At 41.6% G+C, this 22,061-nt stretch overlaps 1 protein-coding gene across 9 annotated transcripts in view; it reads right to left on the bottom strand.

The window, feature by feature from the left end:
* Nucleotides 1-22,061, bottom strand: part of rbm25b (RNA binding motif protein 25b) — a 115,078-nt gene that overhangs the window by 43,841 nt on the left and 49,176 nt on the right. For 3 of the 9 annotated variants that reach the window (XM_078562901.1, XM_078562897.1, XM_078562903.1), the window contains 4 exons: nucleotides 17,242-17,424; nucleotides 16,562-16,619; nucleotides 11,342-11,502; nucleotides 9,781-9,957 (listed from right to left, as the gene is read on the bottom strand). In XM_078562901.1, the coding sequence (XP_078419027.1) occupies nucleotides 9,781-9,957; nucleotides 11,342-11,502; nucleotides 16,562-16,619; nucleotides 17,242-17,424 (579 nt within the window). Of the gene's footprint in view, nucleotides 1-9,780; nucleotides 9,958-11,341; nucleotides 11,503-16,561; nucleotides 16,620-17,241; nucleotides 17,440-22,061 lie in introns of all 9 variants that reach the window. The other 6 variants (XM_078562904.1, XM_078562898.1, XM_078562905.1 and 3 more) reach the window with 2 other exon arrangements.

Here is a 22,061-nt window from a genome sequence, read left to right as displayed (position 1 = left end):
CTTCCCAACTCCTCAGTTTGGTGTGATCCAATTTTCCATTAATAACCCCACAGCAAACTCAAGATAGGATGAACTCAAAGCATTAGCTGATTTACACAGACTCTGGTTGGGCCGGACAGGATCGTAACGTAGCCCCCTGCGCACTCAACACAGTAAAGGAGGTATAGCGGAAAGTAAGATTTACAGGGCAAATGCCACAGAAAAAAGAATTATTGTTTCATGTGGCTGGAGTCCAGAATCAAAGTCCAATGAAGTACTGCTTCACATATGTTGGCAGATTAAAAACTGATGCTGGATAATTTACTTTCCCAGTGGAGATGACTTCCACGAAGAGCTGGGCATGCAGAGATGAATCAGTCTTGGAGGCCACGGTACAGAAGTTCCAGTGGAAAGTGTAGATGGGGCCAGGTATTCAGCCTGGGCAGAGCCCCTTTTCTGTGCTGCTGCTAGGTAGATTGAAAAATGGCAGGCTAAGGGTTTTCAGTACCACAAGGCAATATTACTGGTTCCACCAGCTAGAGGTGTCACATGACTCCCACCTCTTCACTCTGGCTTTGACAAAGGGTGTATATCCCTTTGTCTGGGTCCCTGAGATTGTTTATGTTCCAACCATTAAATCTTAAAGGGAGGTTCAGCTGCAGGGTCTTAGCAGAAAAATTGGCTCTGGTTGGCCAGGTCTGGCTTATGAAATGTAGATGGCCTTTGTATAGTTCTGTGAGTTTGGTCTCTGCAACACAAAGGGGGTCATTAGGGTCTCTTCAGAGATGAGGTGTCAGTTTCTGTGAAACTGCATTAGCTCTTATTGTTTGAGGGTCATAGGCAGGCATAAAACAGGACTATGGCCTTTTTAAAGTGGCTGAGGCCATGAAAGGGATCTTTGTTTGGCAGGTTGAATGCTTTCATGTTTTTCAGGCAAGGAGACATTTGGCCATCATCTTAACAACATTTGCTGGCAAGTTCTCAATTACCTGGCTCGAAGGAGGGCAGGACTGGGCATTAAATATTCTAGGGTACAAGGTCTTTAGAAGAGGCATGAAAGGAAAGAAAGGTAGAGGTTTGGGGCGTGGGGGAAATGGCAGTGTTGATTAAATTTGGCATTACAGTACTGTAGCAAGAGGATGTTCCAGAGGGGTCAAGGATGGAATCTCTCTGGCTAGAGGTAAGGAATGAAAAAGGTGCAATAACATTAGTAGCATATAGACCATCAACTAGTGGAAGGGATGTGGAGAAACATATTTAATGTAGAAATTACAGAGAAGTGCAAGAATTATAGAGTAATTATAATGGGGACTTCAATCATCTAAATATAGACTGGGATAGGAATAGTGCAAGGGAACAAGAGGGGCAGGATTTCCTAGAGTGTCTTCAAGATCATTTTCTGTAGCACTATGTTTCCGGTCCATCGAGAGGGCAGGCACTGTTGGACCTGGTTCTGGGAATGAGGTGGATCAACTATCAGTGGGAGAGCATTTAGTGGGCAGTGAGCATTGTATCATAAGGTTTAGGTTGGCCATGGAAAAGGATATGGAACGATCCAGATTGGGGATAATTAATAACAGGAATGCCAACTTCGCTGGCATGAGAATGTATCTAGTGAGAAGGGTTCAAAATGTTGGCAGAAAAGGAAGTGACTAATTATTGGCCCACCTTCAAAGAAAAAGCATTGCAGGCAATGTCAAGGCACATTCTTTGAAGGAGAAAAGTAGGAAAAATAAATCCAGAGCACCCCAGAGGGTGGTTGGAATCTGGAACAAACTTCCTGAAAGGGTGGTGGAGGCAGTTTCAATCGAGGTATTCAAAAGGGAATTAGATTGCTATCTGAAAAGAGAGAACGTGCAGGTATACGGGGTTAAGGCAGAGGTGGACTAGGTATAATGCTCTTTCAGAGAGACAGTGCAGACTTGATGGGCCAAATGACTGCCTTCTGCACTGTAAAGATTCTGTGAACCAGCACACATAGGGAGACCATGTGTAGCTAGCATCAACTCCCTGAAGCTCATCTATGTCAATGACATAGCACTGCTGATGCAGGCATCAGCTCTGGAGAAAGCAAGTAGGATGCTCACAGGCTAGCTGGACCAACTGGAATGCTACTTCTGAACAGGGCACCACTACCATAAGCTAGAGAAGACGGTTGCACAGGTTCAGCAAGGTCTGCATCGTAACTCCGCCAGTAAAGATCTCAATTTTTCCTTCTGCAAGTGGTGACTTACCCATGACCCCTACCCAAAATTCCTGTGTCACCCTGGACAGGACTCTCACTTATTTTCTTTATCTCATCAACACGGGCCAAAAGGTAAAACCCCAGGATGAACTTGGTCCAGAAATCTGCTGGAAACATAGCCTGAACACGTAGCACTGCAACTGTGGCCCTAATCTATTCTACTGCCTCATGTTCCTGCAGCTGCCACAAAGATCATGAATGTGCAACTAAACGTCACGAGGGCAGTGTCCACGATGCTCAATTCCACTCCAACTGGCTTCTAGTGCTGTCCCACACTGCCCATCTGTCATTCATCACAAAGCCATCAGGCTCCGTGAGATGGATAAAATCATGACCAGAGCAGCCTTTCCATTCATGAAGACTTAGAAAGCCTACCAAGAAGGCACTTCAAATCACATTGGCCATTCTAGGGAACAGCAGCTAACAGTCATGAAATTGGTATCAACCCACTATCTCACTATCCAGATGGGTATTTTCCTGGGGTGCATGGATTATCATCACTGACCTAACAGCAGAGGTCCCTGGCTTCAACCTCCCTCAAAGACAGTGCTCAACAAAATCTGCACAGGGCCTGCCCAAGACAATGTGGCCATGTCCCAGACCATGGAATACATCACATTAATCTGACCAGTAAAATTTGTTGAAGGAGGCAGTTCATTTCTCCACTCAGCATTTCAGAAGGCCATCAAATGGATAGCCAAACTAGGCACCCCTTTTATAAGCTTTTCTTGTACAAAAGTAATGGTACTGCCCTAACACTGAAAAAATGGACTTGCATTTAAGTAGCATCTTTCAATGAAGTAATTTTGAAGTGTATTCACTGTTGTAATGTAGGAAACATGGAAGCCAATTCATGCTGCCACAAACCAAGCTCCCACAAACAACCTAGTAGTGACCAGATAATCTTTTTTGAGGTGTTGACTGGGGGATAAATATTGACCGGGACACCAGAGCGATCTCTCCTCTCTTTTTTGAAATAGTGCCATGGTGACTGTTACATCCACCCAAGAGGATAGACTGAGCCTTGGTTTAATGTCTCTTCTGAAAAACAATGCAGCAGCCCCTCAGTACTGTATTGGAGTGTCAGCCTTAATTTATTTTATGCTCAAGTCTTGGAAAGGGCCATGAAACCACAAACGTCTGACTCAGGCATGAGTGCTACCAACTGAAACATGGTGAAGACCCTGGGATAGAATCATTGTAAAAGGCGAATGGCACAGGATTTTTAAAATGTATTCACAACTTTTTAAGCCAGTATGTAGCCAGCCCAACAACAGAAGGGGCAGGTATGGACTCAGTTTTAGGAAATGAGGCAGACATGTGGAAGGAGTATCTGTGGGAAAGCATTTTAGTGGTAGTGATCATAATTCAGTTTGATTTAGAGCAGTTATGGAAAAGATGGACCAAGAATAAAAGTTTTAAACTGGGGAAAAGTAAACTTTGTGAAACTGAGATGTGATTTAGCAAAAGTGGACTGGAAACAACTACTTGTATGTAGCTCATTGTCCGAGCAGTGGGGGACGGCAGAGGGTTCAGAACGAATATGTTTCATGAAGAAAAAGGGCAGGATTCCCAAATGTAGATACCCCTAGATGTCAAACAGCATACAGAGTAGGGCAAGACAAAATACAAAAGCTCATGTTTCAGGCAGGATAGAGAGAGGTGTAGAAGAGGTGGGGGAGTTGCACTGCTGGTTAAGGAGAATATCACAGCTGTACGACAGGAGGAAACCTCGGTGGGCTCATGCAGCGATGCAATATGGGTAGAGCTCCAGAATAGGAAGCGTGCAGTCACAATGTTGGGGGTTTACTATAGGCCCCCCTAATTGCCGGCAGGAGATTGAGGAACAGTTATGTAGGCAGATTTTGGAAAGATGTAAAAGCAATAGGGTTGTTGTGGTGGGTGATTTTACCTTTCCCTATATTGACTGGAAATCACTTAGTGCTAGGGGTTTGGATGGTGCAGAATTTGTAAGGTGCATCCAGGAGGGCTTCCTGAGACAATATGTAGATGGTCCAACTAGGGAAGGGGCAATACTGGACCTGGCATTAGGGAATGAACCCGCCCAGGTGGTCGAAGTTTCAGTAGGGGAGCATTTCGGGAAAAATGACCACAATTCAGTAAGTTTCAAGGTACTGGTGGATAAGGATAACAGGAGTCCTCAGGTTAAGGTGGTTAATTGGGGGAAGGCTAATTATAACAATATTGGGCAGGAACTGAGGAATCTAGACTGGAGGCGGATGTTTGAGGGCAAATCAACAACTGACATGTGGGGGGCTTTCAAACGTCAGTTGATAAGAATTCAGAACCGGCATGTTCCTGCTAGGATGAAGGATAAGTATGGCAAGTTTCAGGAACCTTGGATAACAAAGGATATTGTGAGATTAGTCAAAAAGAAAAGGGAAGCATTCATAAGGGCTAGAAGGCTGGGAACAGATGAAGCCCGTGGAGAATATTAAGAAAGTAGGAAGAAGCTTAAGCAAGGAGTCAGGAGGGCTAAAAGGGGTCATGAAAAGTCATTGGCAACCAGGATTAAGGAAAATCCCAAGGCCTTTTATACATATGTAAAAAGCAAGAGGGTAGCCAGGGAAAGGGTAGGCCCACTCAGGGACAGAGGTGGGAATTTGTGTGTGGAGCCAGAAGAAATGGGAGAGATACTAAATGAGTGCTTCTCATCAGTATTAACCAAAGAGAAGGACTCAGCGGTCGATTTGTCAAGGGAAGAGTGTGTAGATAGCCTGGATCATGTTGAGACCAAAAAAGAGGTGTTAGGCATCTTGAAGAATATTAAGGTGGATAAGTCCCCAGGGCCAGATGGGATCTATCCCAGCGTACTGAGGGAGGCAAGGGAGGAGATTGCTGGGGCCTTGACAGAAATCTTTGTATCCTCACTGGCTATGGGTGAGGTCCCAGGGGACTGGAGAATATCCAATGTTGTTCCATTGTTTAAGAAGGGTAGCAGGGATAATCCAGGAAATTACAGGCCAGTGATCCTTACGTCAGTGATAGGGAAATTATTGGAGAAGATTCTTCGTGACAGGATTTACTACCATTTGGAAGCAAATGGGCGTATTAGTGAGAGGCAGCACGGTTTTGTGAAGGGGAGGTCGTGTCTCACTAACTTGAGCGAGTTTTTCGAGGAAGTGACAATGATGATCGACGATGGAAGGGCAGTGGGTGTTATCTACATGGATTTCAGTAAGGCCTTTAACAAGGTCCCTCATGGCAGACTGGTACAGAAGGTAAAGTCGCACAGGATCAGAGGTGAGCTGGCAAGATGGATACAGAATTGGCTTGGTCATAGAAGACAGAGGGTAGCAGTGGAAGGGTGCTTTTCTGAATGGAGAGACGAGTGGTGTTCCGCAGGGATCAGTGCCGGGACCTTTGCTGTTTGTAGTATACGTAAATGATTTGGAGGAAAATGCAACTGAGCTAATTAGTAAGTTTGAAGACGACACTAAGGTTGGAGGAGTTGCAGATAGTGAAGAGGGTTGTCAAAGGATACAACAGGATATAGATCGGTTGGAGACTTGGGTGGAGAAATGGCAGATGGAGTTTAATCCAGACAAATGCGAGGTAATGCATTTTGGAAGGTCTAATACAGGTAGGAATTATACAGTAAATGGCAGAACCCTTAAGTGCATCGACGGGCAGAGGGATCTGGGTGTACAGGTCCACAGGTCACTGAAAGTGGCAACGCAGGTGGATAAGGTAGTCAGGAAGGCATATGGCATGCTTGTCTTCATCGGCAGGGGTACTGAGTATAAAAGCTGGGAAGTCATGTTGCAGCTGTATAGAACCTTGGTTAGGCCACACTTGGAATATTGCGTGCAATTCTGGTCACCACATTACCAGAAGGATATGGAGGCGCTGGAGAGGGTGCAGAGGAGGTTTACCAGGATGCTGCCTGGTCTGGAGGAGAGGTTGGAGAAACTCGGATTATTCTCACTAGAGCGACGGAGATTGAGGGGCGACTTGATAGAAGTTTACAAAATTATGAGTGGCATGGACAGAGTAGATAGTCAGAAGCTTTTTCCCAGGGTGGAAGAGTCAATTACATGGGGACATAGATTTAAGGTGAGAGGAGAAAACTTTAGAGGAGATGTGCGGGGTAAGTTTTTTTACGCGGAGGGTAGTGAGTGTCTGGAATTCGCTGCCAGAGGGGGTGGTGGAAGCAGGTACGATAGTGGTGTTTAAGAGGCAGCTTGACAAATACATGAATAGGATGGGAATAGAGGGATACGGACCCCGGAAGTGCAAAATGTTTTAGTTTGACAGGCAATATGATCGGCACAGGCTTGGAGGGCTGAAGGGCCTGTTCCTGTGCTGTACTTTTCTCTGTTCTTTGATTTGCCAAGAGCGCAGTAATGCAGAAAGCCTAGAGTATAGGAAGTGCAGGGATGAAATGATAAAGGAAATAAGAAAACAAAGAAAGGGTATGAAAAAATTTTGGCAGGTAAAATTAAGGAAAACCTTTTGATAAACACAAAGTGCACAGAATAACTAGGGAAACACCAAGGCCTACAAGCAAATAGCAACATGATACAAAATTGGCCAAGTGATAGGAAACAAAGAGTAGAAGCTAATGCAACAAAAAGAAAAATAGCTGGAAAAACTCAGCAGGTCTGACACGTCTGCGGAGAGGAACACAGTTAATGTTTCGAGTCCATATGACTCTTCATCAAAACTAAAGAAATATGGAAATGTGGTGAAATATAAGCTGGTTGAGCAGTATTTTGCTTTTATCTTAGTAGAATATAATGGATGTTTTGGGGACTGAAGGTAGGTTTGTAGTGGACTTGCCTATGGGTCAGTCTAGGGTCCCTGCTCTTACAGGGCATAACTTCAAAATTTATGAAATGATACTTTTGTGAACCGTGAGGACGACAGTGTGGAACTTCAAAAGGATATAAGACAGGTTGGTGGAATTTAACGCAGAGAAGTGCGAACTGATTCATTTTAGTAGGAAGAACGTGGGGAGACAATATAAAGTAAAGGGTACAATTCCAAAGGGACTGCTGTAGCAGAGGGACCTGGGTATATAGATGTATAAAACACTGAAGACGGCAGGACAGGTTGAGTGCGCGGTTGATAAAAGCATACAGCATCCTGGGCTTTATCAATAGGGGAATAGATTACAAGAGCAAGGATGTTATGTCAAACTTGTACAGAAAACTGGTTGGCCCTCAATTGGAGAATTGCATCCAGTTCTAGGTGGCACACATTAGGAAGGATGCAAAAGCATTAGAGAGAATGCAGAAATGAGTCAGCAGAATGGTTCCACGGATGAGAAAACTTCAGTTTCCAATTTACGTAAATTGGAAAAGTTGGAACTGTTTCCCTTGGAGGAGAGAAGATTGAGAGGAGATTTGACAGGGGTATTCAAAATCATGAGGGGTCTGGACTGAGTAGATAGGGAAAAATTGTTCCCCTTGGTGGAAACATCGAGAACAAGAGGGCACAGATTTAAGGTAACTGGCAAAAGGATTGGCAAAAAGCAATAGCGAATGGTGGAAAAACCTTTTATGCAATGAGTAGTTAGGACCTGGAATACACTGCCTGAGACTAATGTGGAGGCAGGTTCAATCAAAGTTTCAAGAGGGAATTGGATTGGAAAAGGAAGAATGTGCAAGGCAACAGTGAGAAGGCAAGGGAATGGCACTAGGTGAATTGCTCCTTTGAAGAGGCAGCACAGATACAACAGGCCAATAAGCCGCCTTCTGTGCTGTTATCATTCTGTGATTCTACTTAAGACCAATAACGTAATGTGGGTATGAAAGTGGAAGACATGGGTAATAGTTCTTAATGAAAACTTTGCCCTGTCTTCACAAAGAAGGGAGATGAGACATTGTAACTAAGGAGGACAATCGCTTTTTAATGCAGAACTTGAATACTGTTGAAAATAGAGACAGCTTGCACTTCTCAGGACTAACACAAAAATGCAAAATTTCAAATCATCACAACAATTTACACTACAGAAGAAAGGAGTGTTGATTAGTTGGCAAGTTGACTCTGATTGGTCAAGGCATTGCCATGAAGAAAGCAACAGGGCACCCCAAGCTCCCAGGTAATTTTTAAAAAGCGCATAGAACTTAAGATAATCAGTCGAGCTCAGAACATGGCTCAATTACGCCTGCTAGAAGCTACATATATTCATACACAGAGGCTCATTCTCTGCAAACAAAAGGAATATGATCAAGCATTGTGCCTTTTTTGAATTACCCAGGAGCCTGCAGATAGCCCGAGTAATTACAGGCCAGTTGGTCTTACCTTAGTGGTGGGAAAATCATTGAAAAAAATTCTCAGGCTCAGTATTAATTGCCACTTAGAAAGGCACGGATTAATCAAGGAAATTCAGCATGGATTTATTAAGGGAAGATGGAGTCTGGCTAACCTGATTGAATTTGAGGAAACATAGATGTTGTTTGGTGTAGCCTACACGAATTTTTGCAAAGCTTTTGACAAGGTCCCACATGGCAGGCTGGCCAGAAAAGGTTAAAACTCATGGGATCCAAGAGCAAGGGGCAAGTTGGATCCAAAAATTAGTTCATTGGCAGAAAGCACTGGAAGGTCGACAGGTATTTTTTTTGTGACCTCTTTGTGTGGTGCATGTAACAATGTTTTAGATTTAAATATGAGGGCATGATTAAAAAATTGCAGATGATATGAAAATTGGCTGTCTGCTTTATAATGAAGAAAAATGCTAGATTGCAGCAAGATATCAACGAACTGGTTAAGTGGATCGAAAAATGGCAAATGGAATTCAATCTGGAGAAGTGTGAGGAAATGCATTTGGGGAGGGAAAACAAAGGCAAGGGAAAACACAATAAATGGTCAGATGCTGAGAAGTGCAGAGGAACAAAGACATTGGATGCATATCCACAGATCCCTGAAGGCAGCAGGACAGGTAGTTAAGGTAGTTAACACATTCTTTGCCTTGGCTAATAAAGTGACAGCTGGGAATCTATGCTAGAACTGTATAAAACATCAGTTAGGCCACAACTGGAGTATGCTGAATAGTTCTGGTCACTGCATTACAAGGAGGACATGATCACACTACAGTGGGTACCAAAGACTTAAGAGGAAGATGCCAAAAATGGAAAACTTTAGCAAAAAGCAAAGACTGAGTAGGCTGTTGTTGATTTCTCAGAAACAGGGAAAGCTTAGGCGAAATTTAATTGGTTGTAAAAAATTATAAGCGGCTTAGATAGAGTGGATAGAAGGACCCATTTACTGTAGCAGTGAGGTCAATACCACAAAGCATAAGTTTAAAGTAATTGATAAAAGTATTAGAGGGAAATTGAGGAGTCATGTTTTCATCCAAAAGGATGTGGAGTTCTCGAACTCTCAACCTGGAGGGGAGGGTAGAGGCAGAAACCCTCATCACATTTAAAAAGCACGTGGATATGCACTTGAAGTGCCATAACCTACAAGGCAATGGACCAAGAGCTGGGAAGTGGAATTCCCAAAAATAGCTCCTTTTTGGTCAGCACAGACAGTATGGGCTGAACTGACTCCTGTGCCATAAATTTCCTTGGTATAATACAAATAAATACCTCCTCCTTCTTTTCCTTTTTCTTCTTTCTGGGATGTGCATCTTGATCTTGAGACGGTGCATTTAGTTCACTGGAGTACTCTCTTATTAGCCCTTCAATTGCTCCTTTCACAATCTGGTCTCTTCTCTTGGTTTCCTCATCTACAACATCATCTGATGAATCCTCTGTCTTTGTATCCTTCAGGACGTAACAAGAATCAAAATTATATCCAGCATTAAGGATTGCTCACAGACCAAACAGTTCCAGCTAAAAATAAACGTATCTTCCTCATGCATCGTTTATATTCAGTATTGCCAACATAATTATATTTCAAGAGGAAGGATTTTGTCTATATTTTTAAATCGGCCATGTGCAACTCTGTCTCTGGATTTGAAAATTTGGAAGGTTTTGAATTGCCAAGGTCCATCGATTCAAATGGGAAGCTCATGTGCAATATACTACATAAATCCATTTTTTTCCTCTTAGACAATTTTCGCCCCATCTATCCTATTTTGAACTACTTTCATAAAACACAGTTCGACAGGCACTGGACTAAATTGACATTTTTTTTATTCGTTCATGGGATGCAGGCACCACTGGCTAGCCAACATCTATTGCCCATCCCCAATCGCCCTTGTTCAGAGGGCAGTTAAGAGTCAACCGCATCGCCGTGGGTCTGGAATCACATGTAGGCCACTAGGTAAGGACAGCAAATTTCCTTCCCTCAAGGTCATTAGTGAAACAGGTGGGTTTTTAATGGCAATTGGCAATAGTTTCGAGGTCATCATCAGGCTTCTAATTCCAGATTTTGCTTGAATTTTACCATCCTACCCTGATGGGATTCGAACACAGGTCCCCAGGACATTACCCCAGGGTCTCTGGAATACTAAGTGTAGTGATAATACCACAATGCCATCACCTCCCTAATAGTTTATCAAGAGTCCAAGCTGAGAGTCTTAAAGATATAGGAAAAGTAGGCTGCTCAACAACAAAAGCCATCACCACATGACCACAACACTCAAAATCTACACACATCAACTGGTACAGAATAGTAAATTTAATTTTGTTCCCACTAAATGCTGTCTCACCACTATCACTGGGACAATACTCAACAGAATCAGGGCTATAAGATATAAAGATGTATACCCTCTCTGAAGACCCAAGTCTATACTTGACTGGACAGTATTCTTTCCCCCCAACTGAATTCTACTCAAAGTAAAAAAGTTTCATTTTAATTTTTTGAACATAAACTCAAATGCAATTAAGGGCCCCAAGAGGGCCATTTTGCAATGATAGATTTATTTTATAAATAATGCTCAACAATTTAATTTTCTTTCACCTTCCAATCTTCTTGTCCTAATATTAGCTTATCTGCTGTTACTGGATAAGGTATGCCATAATTTATTATAGCCATCCAAATCAGCAAAAAATGGACACAATTCTTCAAAAACAAGGCTTGATACACCTCATGTATGAGTAAACATTTATTGAGAACTGCAAGGCACATTTTACTTGAAATGTAGATAGGTTTTTGAAGTTACAAATATAAAAGGTTTCAGATGATTATGGAAATGCAACATACTCCATTGACTCCCTTTTTTTTGGCCTTCCACTCATCCAGCTGGGCTTTGGTCTTTGCGTCTACTTTTACAAGCAGTTTCTTGTCTCCCACTTGAAGCTCATGCAACAATCTTAAAGCACGCAGCGTGGATTCGGGTTCTTTGTACTCACAAAAACCAAATGCTACCAAGACAAAAAGAACAGAGTCTGAAACCAGGCAGGGATGAAAAAGTAGACTTGAATTTTTAGGCAACGTATCATTTTCACAAAAAGGTCCAAAGACGAATATACTGCGGGATATATGATCCAACCTGCTGGACAAGCTATCCTATATAGATGCTGAACTGCTAGGCTTCATTTCTTCAGTGATAAAGTATTGGGGATTAAGTTTTAAATGCGTGACTTTAATTACCACAATCAGCACATTTCAGGCTCCATTTACATTTAGTATTAATAAAACTTGATATGCTCTGCTCAACTTGCTCCTTTCCTATTTGCCCCTGAATAGTTGTTTAAAATCCTCTGAACATTTTTTTTCCTTCTCATTAATAACTCCCTGCTCTTAAGGAAGGGGTCAGAGGGTGTGTGGAGGTCGCTGCTCCAAGCCACTGCCAGTGCCAGCTGAGCTGATTGCAAGGAACTTGCATTTGCACAGCAGCTAGTATATCCTCAGGAAGATCCAAACACTTCATATCAAATAGGTTACTTTTTATCTCCCCAAATCGCTTTCTGGGCAAGTAGAGAAGATGCAAGAAATATAGAGTCATGACAACTATCCTAATTATCAATTATCTTAATATAGGCTGAGCTAGTAACAGTTTAAAGGGAGAGGAATTTCTGAAATGTGGCTCAGTATGTTACGAACCCAATGAGGAAAGATGCAGTGCAGAATCTAGTTCTAGGAATAAAGGAGGCAAATGGAGCAGTTTCACTGGAAGTGTTTTTGGGGAACAAGGATCACAAGAGCATTGGGTTTAGAAGGGTTATGGAAAAGGACAAGGTACACACAAGCATAATAATACTTGACTGGAGCAGACCTAACTTCAGTAACTTGAAAAGCGGATCTGACCTATGTGGACTGCAATCAAAGGTTGGTAAGCAAAACACTAGCTGAACAACGGGATGGCCTTCAAAAAAAGATGGATCAGGTACAGAATTATTTGATTTCTGAGGGAGAAAGGAAAGGCATTCAAAGCCAGAACTTCCTTTGTGACTAAAAATGAAGGTTAAAATGAGACAAAGAAAGTTTACAACAATTGCTGAAAAAGAGAGACATGCTATCGAAGCTTTTAGTCTTGCACTCATCAGGATAGCTCGCAAGAAGTTACCGAACTGTAATAGGGGAACAACAAAAGGTATTTGACAACGTAGCATATAATAGGTTCATTAGCAAAATTAAATCTTATGGGATTCAAGAAAGTGACAGGACAAAGATAAAATTGGCCAAGGAACAGAATGCAGAGAATAGTGGTGAACGGTTGTTTTTCCAGACTGAAAATCTTGTAATCCCAGGGTGTTGGGATCACTGTTCTTCTTAATATACAATCGTGACCTGGACTTGGGTATTCAGGATATAATTTCAAAGCTTGCAAATGACATGACACTTGTGGAGGATCGTAACAGCCTTCAGAAGGACATAAACAGGGTAATCAATTGGGCAGACCAACAGCAGATACAATTTAACAAGAGAAAGTGCAAAGTGATACATTTTGGTAGGAAAAGGAAGAGATGCAAAATTAAATAAAAACAGAAAATGCTGGAAATACTCAGCAGGTCTGACAGCATCTGTGGAGAGAGAAACAGAGTTAATGTTTAGAGTCCATATGACCCTTCTTTAGAGTTAAAAAGTAGAAATGTGATCAAATTTATACTGCTTAAGGGGAGTGGGGCAGGTGAAGCTGGATAGAAGGCCAGCGATAGGTGGAGGCTGAGGAGAGATTGACAAGGATGTCACGGACAAAAAGACAAAGCAAGTGGCAATGGTAATGGTAAGGGCTAAAGGCGGTGCTTATAGCAGAACAAGGGTCCTGCTATTAACCATCACTCCCAAAACATCACCCCTTTCCACAGCACTTTCTCATGCAATCGCAGAAGGTGCCCCTTTACCTCCTCCCTCCTCACCATTCAAAGGCTTGTCCTCACTTTTCACTCCACCAATCTCCATATTCAAAGGATCATCCTCCGCCATTTCTGCCAACTCCAGCATGATGCCACCACCAAACACATCTTCCCCTCACCCCCACACCCCCCCATCAGCATTCAATAGGGACCATTCCCTCCAGGACACCCTGGCCCACTCTTCCATCACTCCCAACACCTCATCCCCTTCCCACGGCACCTTCCCATGCAAAAGCAGAAGGTGCAACACCTGCCCCTTTACTTCCCCCCTCCTCACCATCCAAGTGCTCCTTTCAGGTGAAGCAGCACTTCACTTGTGCCTCCTTCAATTTGGTCTACTGCATTTGCTGCTCCCAATGCGGACTCCTCTACATTGGGGAGACCAAACGCAGACAGGGTGACCACTTTGCAGAACACCTGGAATATTGTGTGCAGTTTTGGTCTCCTTATCTGAGGAAGGGTGTACTTGCTATAGAGGGAGTGCAGCGAAGGTTTACCAGACTGATTCCTGGGATGGCGGGACAGACATATGAGGAGAGATTGAGTCGATTAGGATTATATTCGCTGGAGTTCAGAAGAATGAGGGGGGATCTCATAGAAACCTATAAAATTCTAACAGGACTATACAGGGTAGATGCAGTAAGGATGTTCCCGATGATGGTTGAGTCCAGAACCAGGGGTCACAGTCTGAGGGTGTGGGGTAGATGTGACTGAGATGACGTAGGACTGAGATGAGGAGAAATTTCTTCACCCAGAGAGTAGTGAGCCTGTGGAATTCGTTACCACAGAAAGTAGTTGAGACCAAAACATTGTATGCTTTCAAGGAGGAGTTAGATATAGCTCTTGGGGCGAAAGGGATCAAAGGGTATGGGGAGAAAGCGGGAGCAGGCTATTGAGTTGGACGATCAGCCATGATCATAATGAATGGCGGAGCAGGCTCGAAGGGCCGAATGGCCTACTCCTGCTCCTAGTTTCTATGTTCCCAAGCATGACCCTTCCTGTTGCATGCCATTTAAACACACCATCCTGCTCTCATGCCCACATGTCCGTCCTTGGCCTGCTGCAATGTTCCAGTGAAGCTGGAGGAACAGCACCTCATCTTCCGATTAGGCACTTTACAGCCTTCTGGACTTAACATCGAGCTCAACAGCTTTAGACCATGAACTCTCTCCTCTATCTTCATCCTTTAACCCCTTTTTAAGAAAAAAATTATTTTTTTATCCACTTATTTTCATTTTTATTCATTGTTTTATCTCTTTTTGTTTTAAATCCTTTTATCACTTTTCCCATCCTTTTTCCCCAGCCATCGCCCCCTCCCCTCACCCCATCCCCAAAAGGCCATTTGTTACATGTTCCATGTTGTTCTTTCAGAGTGCTTGCCCTTGTTCTGCTATTCACACATTCTGCTTTCTTACCTTTATGCCACTACGAGCACTTCGTTTAGCCCTTACCACCACCATTAATACTCCCTTTGTCCTTATGTCTATGACATCTTTGTCAATCTCTCCTTAGCCCCCATCTATCACTGGCCTTCTATCCAGCTTCACCTTCTCCACCCTCCCCTCCTTAAACAGTATAAATTTCATCACATTTCCACTTCTCTTTAGCTCTGAAGAAAGGTCATTTAGAGTCGATACGTTAACTCTGTTTCTCACTCCACAGATGCTGTCAGACCTGCTGAGTTTTTCCTTCATTTTCTGCTTTTATTTCAGATTTCCAGCATCTACAGTATTTTAATTAATTTTACAATTAAATAAAAATGATACAATTTTAAAGGGGTGCAGGAAAGGGATACATGTAGGAGTGTATGCACACAAATCTTTGAAGGTGGCAGGACAATTTTAGACGGCTATTTTTAAAAAGCATACAGGATCTGTATAAATACAAAAGCAAGTAATGCATGCCAGATTCTGGGCACCACAATTTAGGAAGGAGGTAAAGCCCTTCATGACAGCACAGAAGAAATATATTGGAATGATTCCTGGGATAAAAGATTTATCTGGACAGACTGGAGCTGTATTCCTTACAGCATAGACAGATAGTATGAGATTTACTAGAGGTGCTCGAAATCAGAAAAGGTTTTGATAAGGCTAAATGAGAAGAAACTCTAGTTTCTAGTAGCAGAAGCGGATGCAGGTTTAAGGTGATTGACAAAAAAAGACTAGAAGCAAAAGGAGGACACAGTAGGTTGTTGTGATCTGGAATGTACTGTCTAAAAAGGGCAATGGCAACAGTTTCAATAGTAACATTCAAAAGGAAATTGGAAAAATACTGAAGGTATAAAGTTTACAGAGCTACGGTGGAACAGCTGGGAAGCGGGATTAATCAATCTACCAAAGAACTAGCACAGGCACAATGGGTCAAATGGTTTCCTTCTGTGCTATATCATTCTATGATTCTACAATGTTTTGCAAAGTTAACGATGGAATGTTGCAACTTTTGGGCATTTAAGATTAACCGTGCATCAGCTCCTTGCCTGAAGCTGTTGTACCATCTGTGCATAAAGAACGGCTAGCCCTATTTTGCCAGGAAAATCTGAACCAACTTGTTTTTACTGGCACTAGTTGAGGGAGGCGTGTCGGTCACCAGGAAATCGCTCCGCTATTCTGTGAAAAGTAGCATGTGAACATTTACATCCATCAAGCAGACAAATGGGTCTTGGTCAAACACCTCCAACAATGCGGTACATTCCCGGTAATTTGCTGAACCACAATAACTAACTTGGGTCAATAATATCAGACTTAAACCATCAACCTTCTGGCTCAAAGTTGGATGCTAAAGATGAATCAAGCTCATCCAAAGTTGTAGTTAGGAGTCACTACATAATCTAAAGGAATTTCTCTTCCATGATGTACACTGTGCATGCTCAACAACTTCTAGTGCCTTAGCAGAGAAAGGAGAAACAATGCACAGTAAACTGTCTGTGGGAACACCATGTCCTATCTTCATCACATGATATTTTGGAACAAATTATGATTAAGCTCTTCAAAAACTCAAGTACTTTGTTAACACATTCTAATAGAAAATATGTCAAGAATATACTTATGAGCAGACTAAATTAACAACTCAGTGAATTCTAACCAATTACATACAACTCAGAATTAGATGTACAAATTATACATACCTTGCAACTTTCCTGAAGCCCCTTGTACTCTCTTCCAGCTTAGAACCAAGCCACATTTCTGCAAATTGGAAAGCATTGTTACAATATGTTGTACAAAATAAATTTGCACCTACCATTTGCAAAACATATCACTGGAAAGTGTACTTGCATACATGAAAATATTACAAGTAATTATAAGATAAATGTTGATGATTTATATTAAACATTTCTATTCATCATTTTGCCAAGTCAAAACATGAGTTGTTAACCTACCAGTAATAAAAGATCGATGGAATTCATCACAGTAAATTTAAAGGTTTTTTTAAAATTTCCTAATCTACAGAATGCAAAACAGGCATTACAATTTCTGTTATAGCAATCCAGGTCTGGGGGGCACATATGCCAGTTCCGCACTTGTAACTGCATGTCCTGTGCTTGAGAGTGGGTATGAGATTGGGGCATTGGGAGTGCGGGAAGCGAGGAAAGGGATTAGACTCCACTGCCATGTACCTATGGTTAAATAGCCCGTCAAGAGTAAATGTCTGGGCTCATACATGAAGACTGACCACCTGGACTAGGGCTAGCTGGCTGGTAATATATCAGCATGAGCCAACAACGCATCAGGGAGAAAATTGCCAAAAAAAGGTCTTTTGTATGAACAACTGCTCTACAAGTTACAATAGTGCAAAATAGAAACTTACTGCAAGTAACTGCCTGATTAACATATCAGAAGCTTTCTCAGATATGTTGCCAACGAAAACCGTTGTGGTAGGGCCACTGTTTTCATCATTATCGCGGCTCCTCTGACTAGAATGGTCCTTCCTTGGTCCAATATGCTTTCCAACCATAGGTACAGAGGTTGGTACCAATACCTGTGTAAAACACTGGAATGTTTGAATCTATTATTCAAGAAATAAAAAAAAGTCGAAGACAATCCCCTTGTACTAAGTAGTAATATTGGTTAGAGAGCATAATAAAGAATAAAGGACGCCAGTTGTATGAACTTATTGATATCACCAAGTCCAAGTGAGAGTATGTTCCTCCACAAATTTCATTATTTAAATATAATCAATTTGTTCAGGTCTAAATTTAGAGACAACAGTAAACCACTAGAATATTGTGAATAATGAAGACTAGAGAAAGTGGATCTAAAGTTAAAAGACTGTTACAGCAGAATGTCAATTTGACATCCTAATGTAGTTAAGCTTTTATCACAAGAATCACAGATCCCACAAATCTAATGTTTTTAATTTACAATTTCATGGAATATAGACATGAAGTGGTTACTCTTGATTGGCTGGGATCTGTCAATAACATTTATAACAAATAACAGAATTGCTTCCCTTAGAATGAGAGCCAATGCTTCCTATTTAAGCAACCATTGTGTAAATGCTGCTGTTTCTCCTCAAGGCTGCAGGGACAAGCATGAGAATGAGCGAACAGAAAGACAACAAAGGAATGAAGAAAAATGTTAAGTGAAAAATAGCAAAAGAGGAAAGATACAGAAATGAAGAGGGAGCAACAAATGCAAAAAGGGAAGGGAGAAAGTGAATAGAGAAGGAAAAAAAGTTAAAGACTGAAACAGGTTCAAGAAGGAAGCAAAGGAAGTGATGAGCAGTATAAACAGAGGTAAAGGAATGGGGGCAAACAGAAGCACGAATGGGTGTGAGAGGGTAAAACAGGGAGGGAAAGAAAGAAATAGCTATGAGGAAGCAACAGTTAAGAGCAGCAACAGTTAAGAGCAAGAACAGGTAAAGGAGGAGAGGAATGCGTAGGCAAAAGAACAGAGATGGGCAGTACAAAAGAAGTGAAGGAGATAAATTGATGAACAAGTTCAGCATTTAGTCGATTGAAGACACTAAAGAGTGTGGAATGCAATTATTGCTTATTTGAGCTTCAGAAAGCTAATTTAAAGTTCTGCTTCAAAGGTGACTAATAAAGCTTTAGATTAAACAAAATCAGTATTCAACACTATAATCTATCCTAAGTTAAAGCATAGGAAAATACTAATGCCAGGTGTTTTGCTGGATTAGTGAAAAAGTGTAGAACAAAAGTCTCAAAACATGTCTTAGTTTTAAAGTGGCAAGGCTATTAAACAAGCTTATATCTTCCAGCATTTTGAAAGCCTAATTGCTAAAAACTAGTGAGATTATGCCAAGACTGCAAAATGCATGAGCTGGATCACACTGAATATACAGTTCACCACTGTAAAAACAAATGGCAGTTGCAAACATTGAAAAAGCTGCAAAGAGAAACACGAAAATGCATGTGAAAAGGGGCTATAAACAAAGCTTCATCTCTAGACCCTCATTAAAATATAGAAAATACTAAATGTCTTAGATAAGGCAAGTTCTGAGTACTATAAAAACAGACAATAGTACATCTAGTGCAAAAAAGTACATTGAGGCAAAAAGTACTGGTAAATGAAAATTAGGAAGCTCACAAAGAGGGTGAAGAATATCTGGAATAATCTGCCAAATTTTAGAGATAGACTTTGATGGAAGTGTCCTTAGATGCTAGAGTGGGACAGCTCACTCATTAGTGGTAAAAAAGGAAATAGAAGTAGATTCGGTGAAAGAAATTAAAGACAGTTTGGTTACAACAAACATGTTGTCCATAATTTCCACTTTTAGCATTTCCACCACAGTTAATCAACAATTATTTGCAAATGACATCAGGATAAATTCACAGCCCAAATTATGTCTCAACTTCCATAATTTAAAAACATCGCAATATTTAAGAATGTACCATTTGTTCTTCAACAGAAGGTTAACAACTTATCAAAGAACAAGCATTTTGTAATGTTAAGGACATTCGCTCCCAATTTTGCTACTAAGCGCTGATACAATTACTTTCAATTAGCCACTAACACAGAATAACACAGGCTTGTAAATAGAAGATTTAAAATGCAATTTCAGTTTCGATGCAACTTCCTAACATTAAATTCTAATTATAAGAAAATAATATAAGAAAACCCAACCAAGATAGTGGAAAAAATTTGATTTCCTTGCTAAAATTGCTAAGGAGTAAACAACATACTGCAGTGTGGCACTGACCACAATTAACACGGAAGGCTGATGCGAAGCTCTCCTCATGGCTCAGCGGGAGGCAGCAAAGGGGTGCAACTGAATTCAGCATGACTGGAAGTTCCGTTCATCTCCATTCTCTTCCCACTGACCAATATCCACTTTAAACTTATCAACTCCCACTGCTACCTCGAATATGCTTCTTCCACCACACTTCCTGGAACGACTCTTCTATTCTCCCAGTTTCTCCATTTCTGCCATCTGTTCTAGCCTCCCACACTAGTGCTTCCAATACATCTTCCTTACTCTGAGTCCCCCGTTTCGACCAGAAGAGGAGGGGCCAAATGGCTTCCCTCTTTTCCCACTGCTCAACATGTTTTTCCTGTTCAAACAAGGTTCCACTTGACAATTCAGTGAGTATATAACTGCTACACAGTGATCATAAAAGAACCAATTGAACAGGTTTTCTTGAGTTTAACAAAGGAGGTGGTTAGTTTTATTATATTTATATTGATCTGGGCAAATTAATAAAAGGCACTCAGACTTCTGCGCACACACGTTGGAAGTCCACATACACAGATACAGATTACAGACTAGGGGAGGATAGATTGAGCAAGTTACGAGTCCACAAAAAAGGCAAAACAATACACACTAAAATAAAAGCAAAATACTGCAGATGCTGGCGATCCGAAATAAAAATCAAGTGCTGGAAAAACTTCAACAGGTCTGACAGCATCTGTTGAAAGAGAAACAGGATTAACATTGAGTCCAATATGACTTAACATTTCAAAGAGTTTAGAAAACTCTGTTTCACTCTCCACAGATGCTGTTAGACCCATTTCCAGCACTTTCTGTTTTTATTAAAAGAATATACAGTTCACAGCTCAGTGACTCGGCTGGCTTCAGGCTGGATTCGATGGTCTTTATGCTTCCAAGAAGATGTAGACATCGGAATTGGTTGTTCTCCTGGAGGCACAGTTGTGGAGTTAAGTTCTTTCTTTAAAAATCTCTGCTGCAAATGGTCCAAGCTTGCCAGGTGGGTGGAGACACAAAGGCAGGAAGGCCCCACTTAGCTTCTTAGCTGGTAGTCCAGTTGTGCTCAAACCCATGTGCGTAAACTACACAAAAGAATGGGCTGGTCATGTGATCTCTCTCTAACTGCCAGTAATTCAAACATAATTGTAGCTCTCTTAAAAATCAGTGTCTTTTTCTTCAAGCAATTAACCTTTGAATGGTCTGACTTCAGTCTTTGGATACAGTGGATGGCTTCTACAGATCTTATTGATAGGGCAGGAAGGAAAGTCATTCACAAACCCCAGGGAGGGGGTGGGTGCCATAGTGACGGGTTTTGCATACTTGCTGTCCCTTCTCCATAGAATTGGAATGTGGAATAGGTCATAATGCAAATTAATGTTGGCCATCTTGCTGTGAGTTAAAGTCTGTTTCAACCAAGTCTGTCTTTTCAAAAGAAAACCTTGTCACTTTGTTTTTATTTGAGAACTCCAGGATCCACAGTATTTTGCTTTTATTGTATTTTAAAAATCCATTTTCATGTTTCCAGCTGATGGGTTAAAAATCAACATTTGATAAATGTATTTCATTAACACAGGTTGACAGGGCCTTCAATCGTGTCCATTGCATTTCTTGCACTTCTGGTCTCAACCCTTTCCCCCTGAAACCTCCCAGAAAAGTCGTTTTCTCCTACTCCTCATTGTACACTCCCCCATCAGTCTCTGCAGTCAACAGATCATCCTCTGTCACTTCTGCTATCTAAATGACGACAACGCCAAACATATCTTCCCCTTCCCTTTCAGCATTCTAAAGGGACCGCACCCTTCCATGACACCTAGTCCACTGTTCAATCCTTCCCATGGCGACTTTTTGTGCAGGCAACACCTGCTCTTTTACCTCCTCCCTTCTCACTTCCCAGGGTCCCAAACTCTCCTTCAGGTAAAACAGTGATTTATGTGCACTTCTTTCAACTTAGTATATTGTATTCACTGCTCACAATGTAGTCTTCTCCTCTAAACTGGGGAGGCCAAACACAGGTCATGTTGGAACCTCCATACAGTTGGCAAGCATGACACCAAGCTTCCGATCAGCTGTCATTTTAATTCTCTGTCCTACTCTGGCCTGTCTTCAACACTGTTCCAGTGTAGGCTTAAAGAACAGCACCTCATGTTTGAATTAGGCTCTTTACAGCTTTCCAAACTCAACAGTGGGTTCCGCAATTTCAGGCTGTAACCTCTGATTCCATTTTCTCAGAAAGCAGCTGATGATTCTGCTATTCAGTCATATATAACTCCTCTACACCCATCTTTTTCCTTTTTGTCATATTACCATTTCCTTCTGCCTTGCACCATCATCCCCTTTGTCATTCAATCTCTCCTACCTTCCACCCAATGCAGAACTTGCCTTTTACTCTTCTCGACAGGCCATATGGTCTACTCCAGCTCCTATTTCTTATGTAATGTTCATATGTTCTTCCACCTGTC

The sequence above is a fragment of the Cetorhinus maximus genome, chromosome 18, assembly GCF_964194155.1.
Source record: "Cetorhinus maximus chromosome 18, sCetMax3.hap1.1, whole genome shotgun sequence".
Classification (NCBI taxonomy): Eukaryota; Metazoa; Chordata; class Chondrichthyes; order Lamniformes; family Cetorhinidae; genus Cetorhinus; species Cetorhinus maximus.
This window is presented reverse-complemented; position numbering and strand designations above follow the sequence as displayed.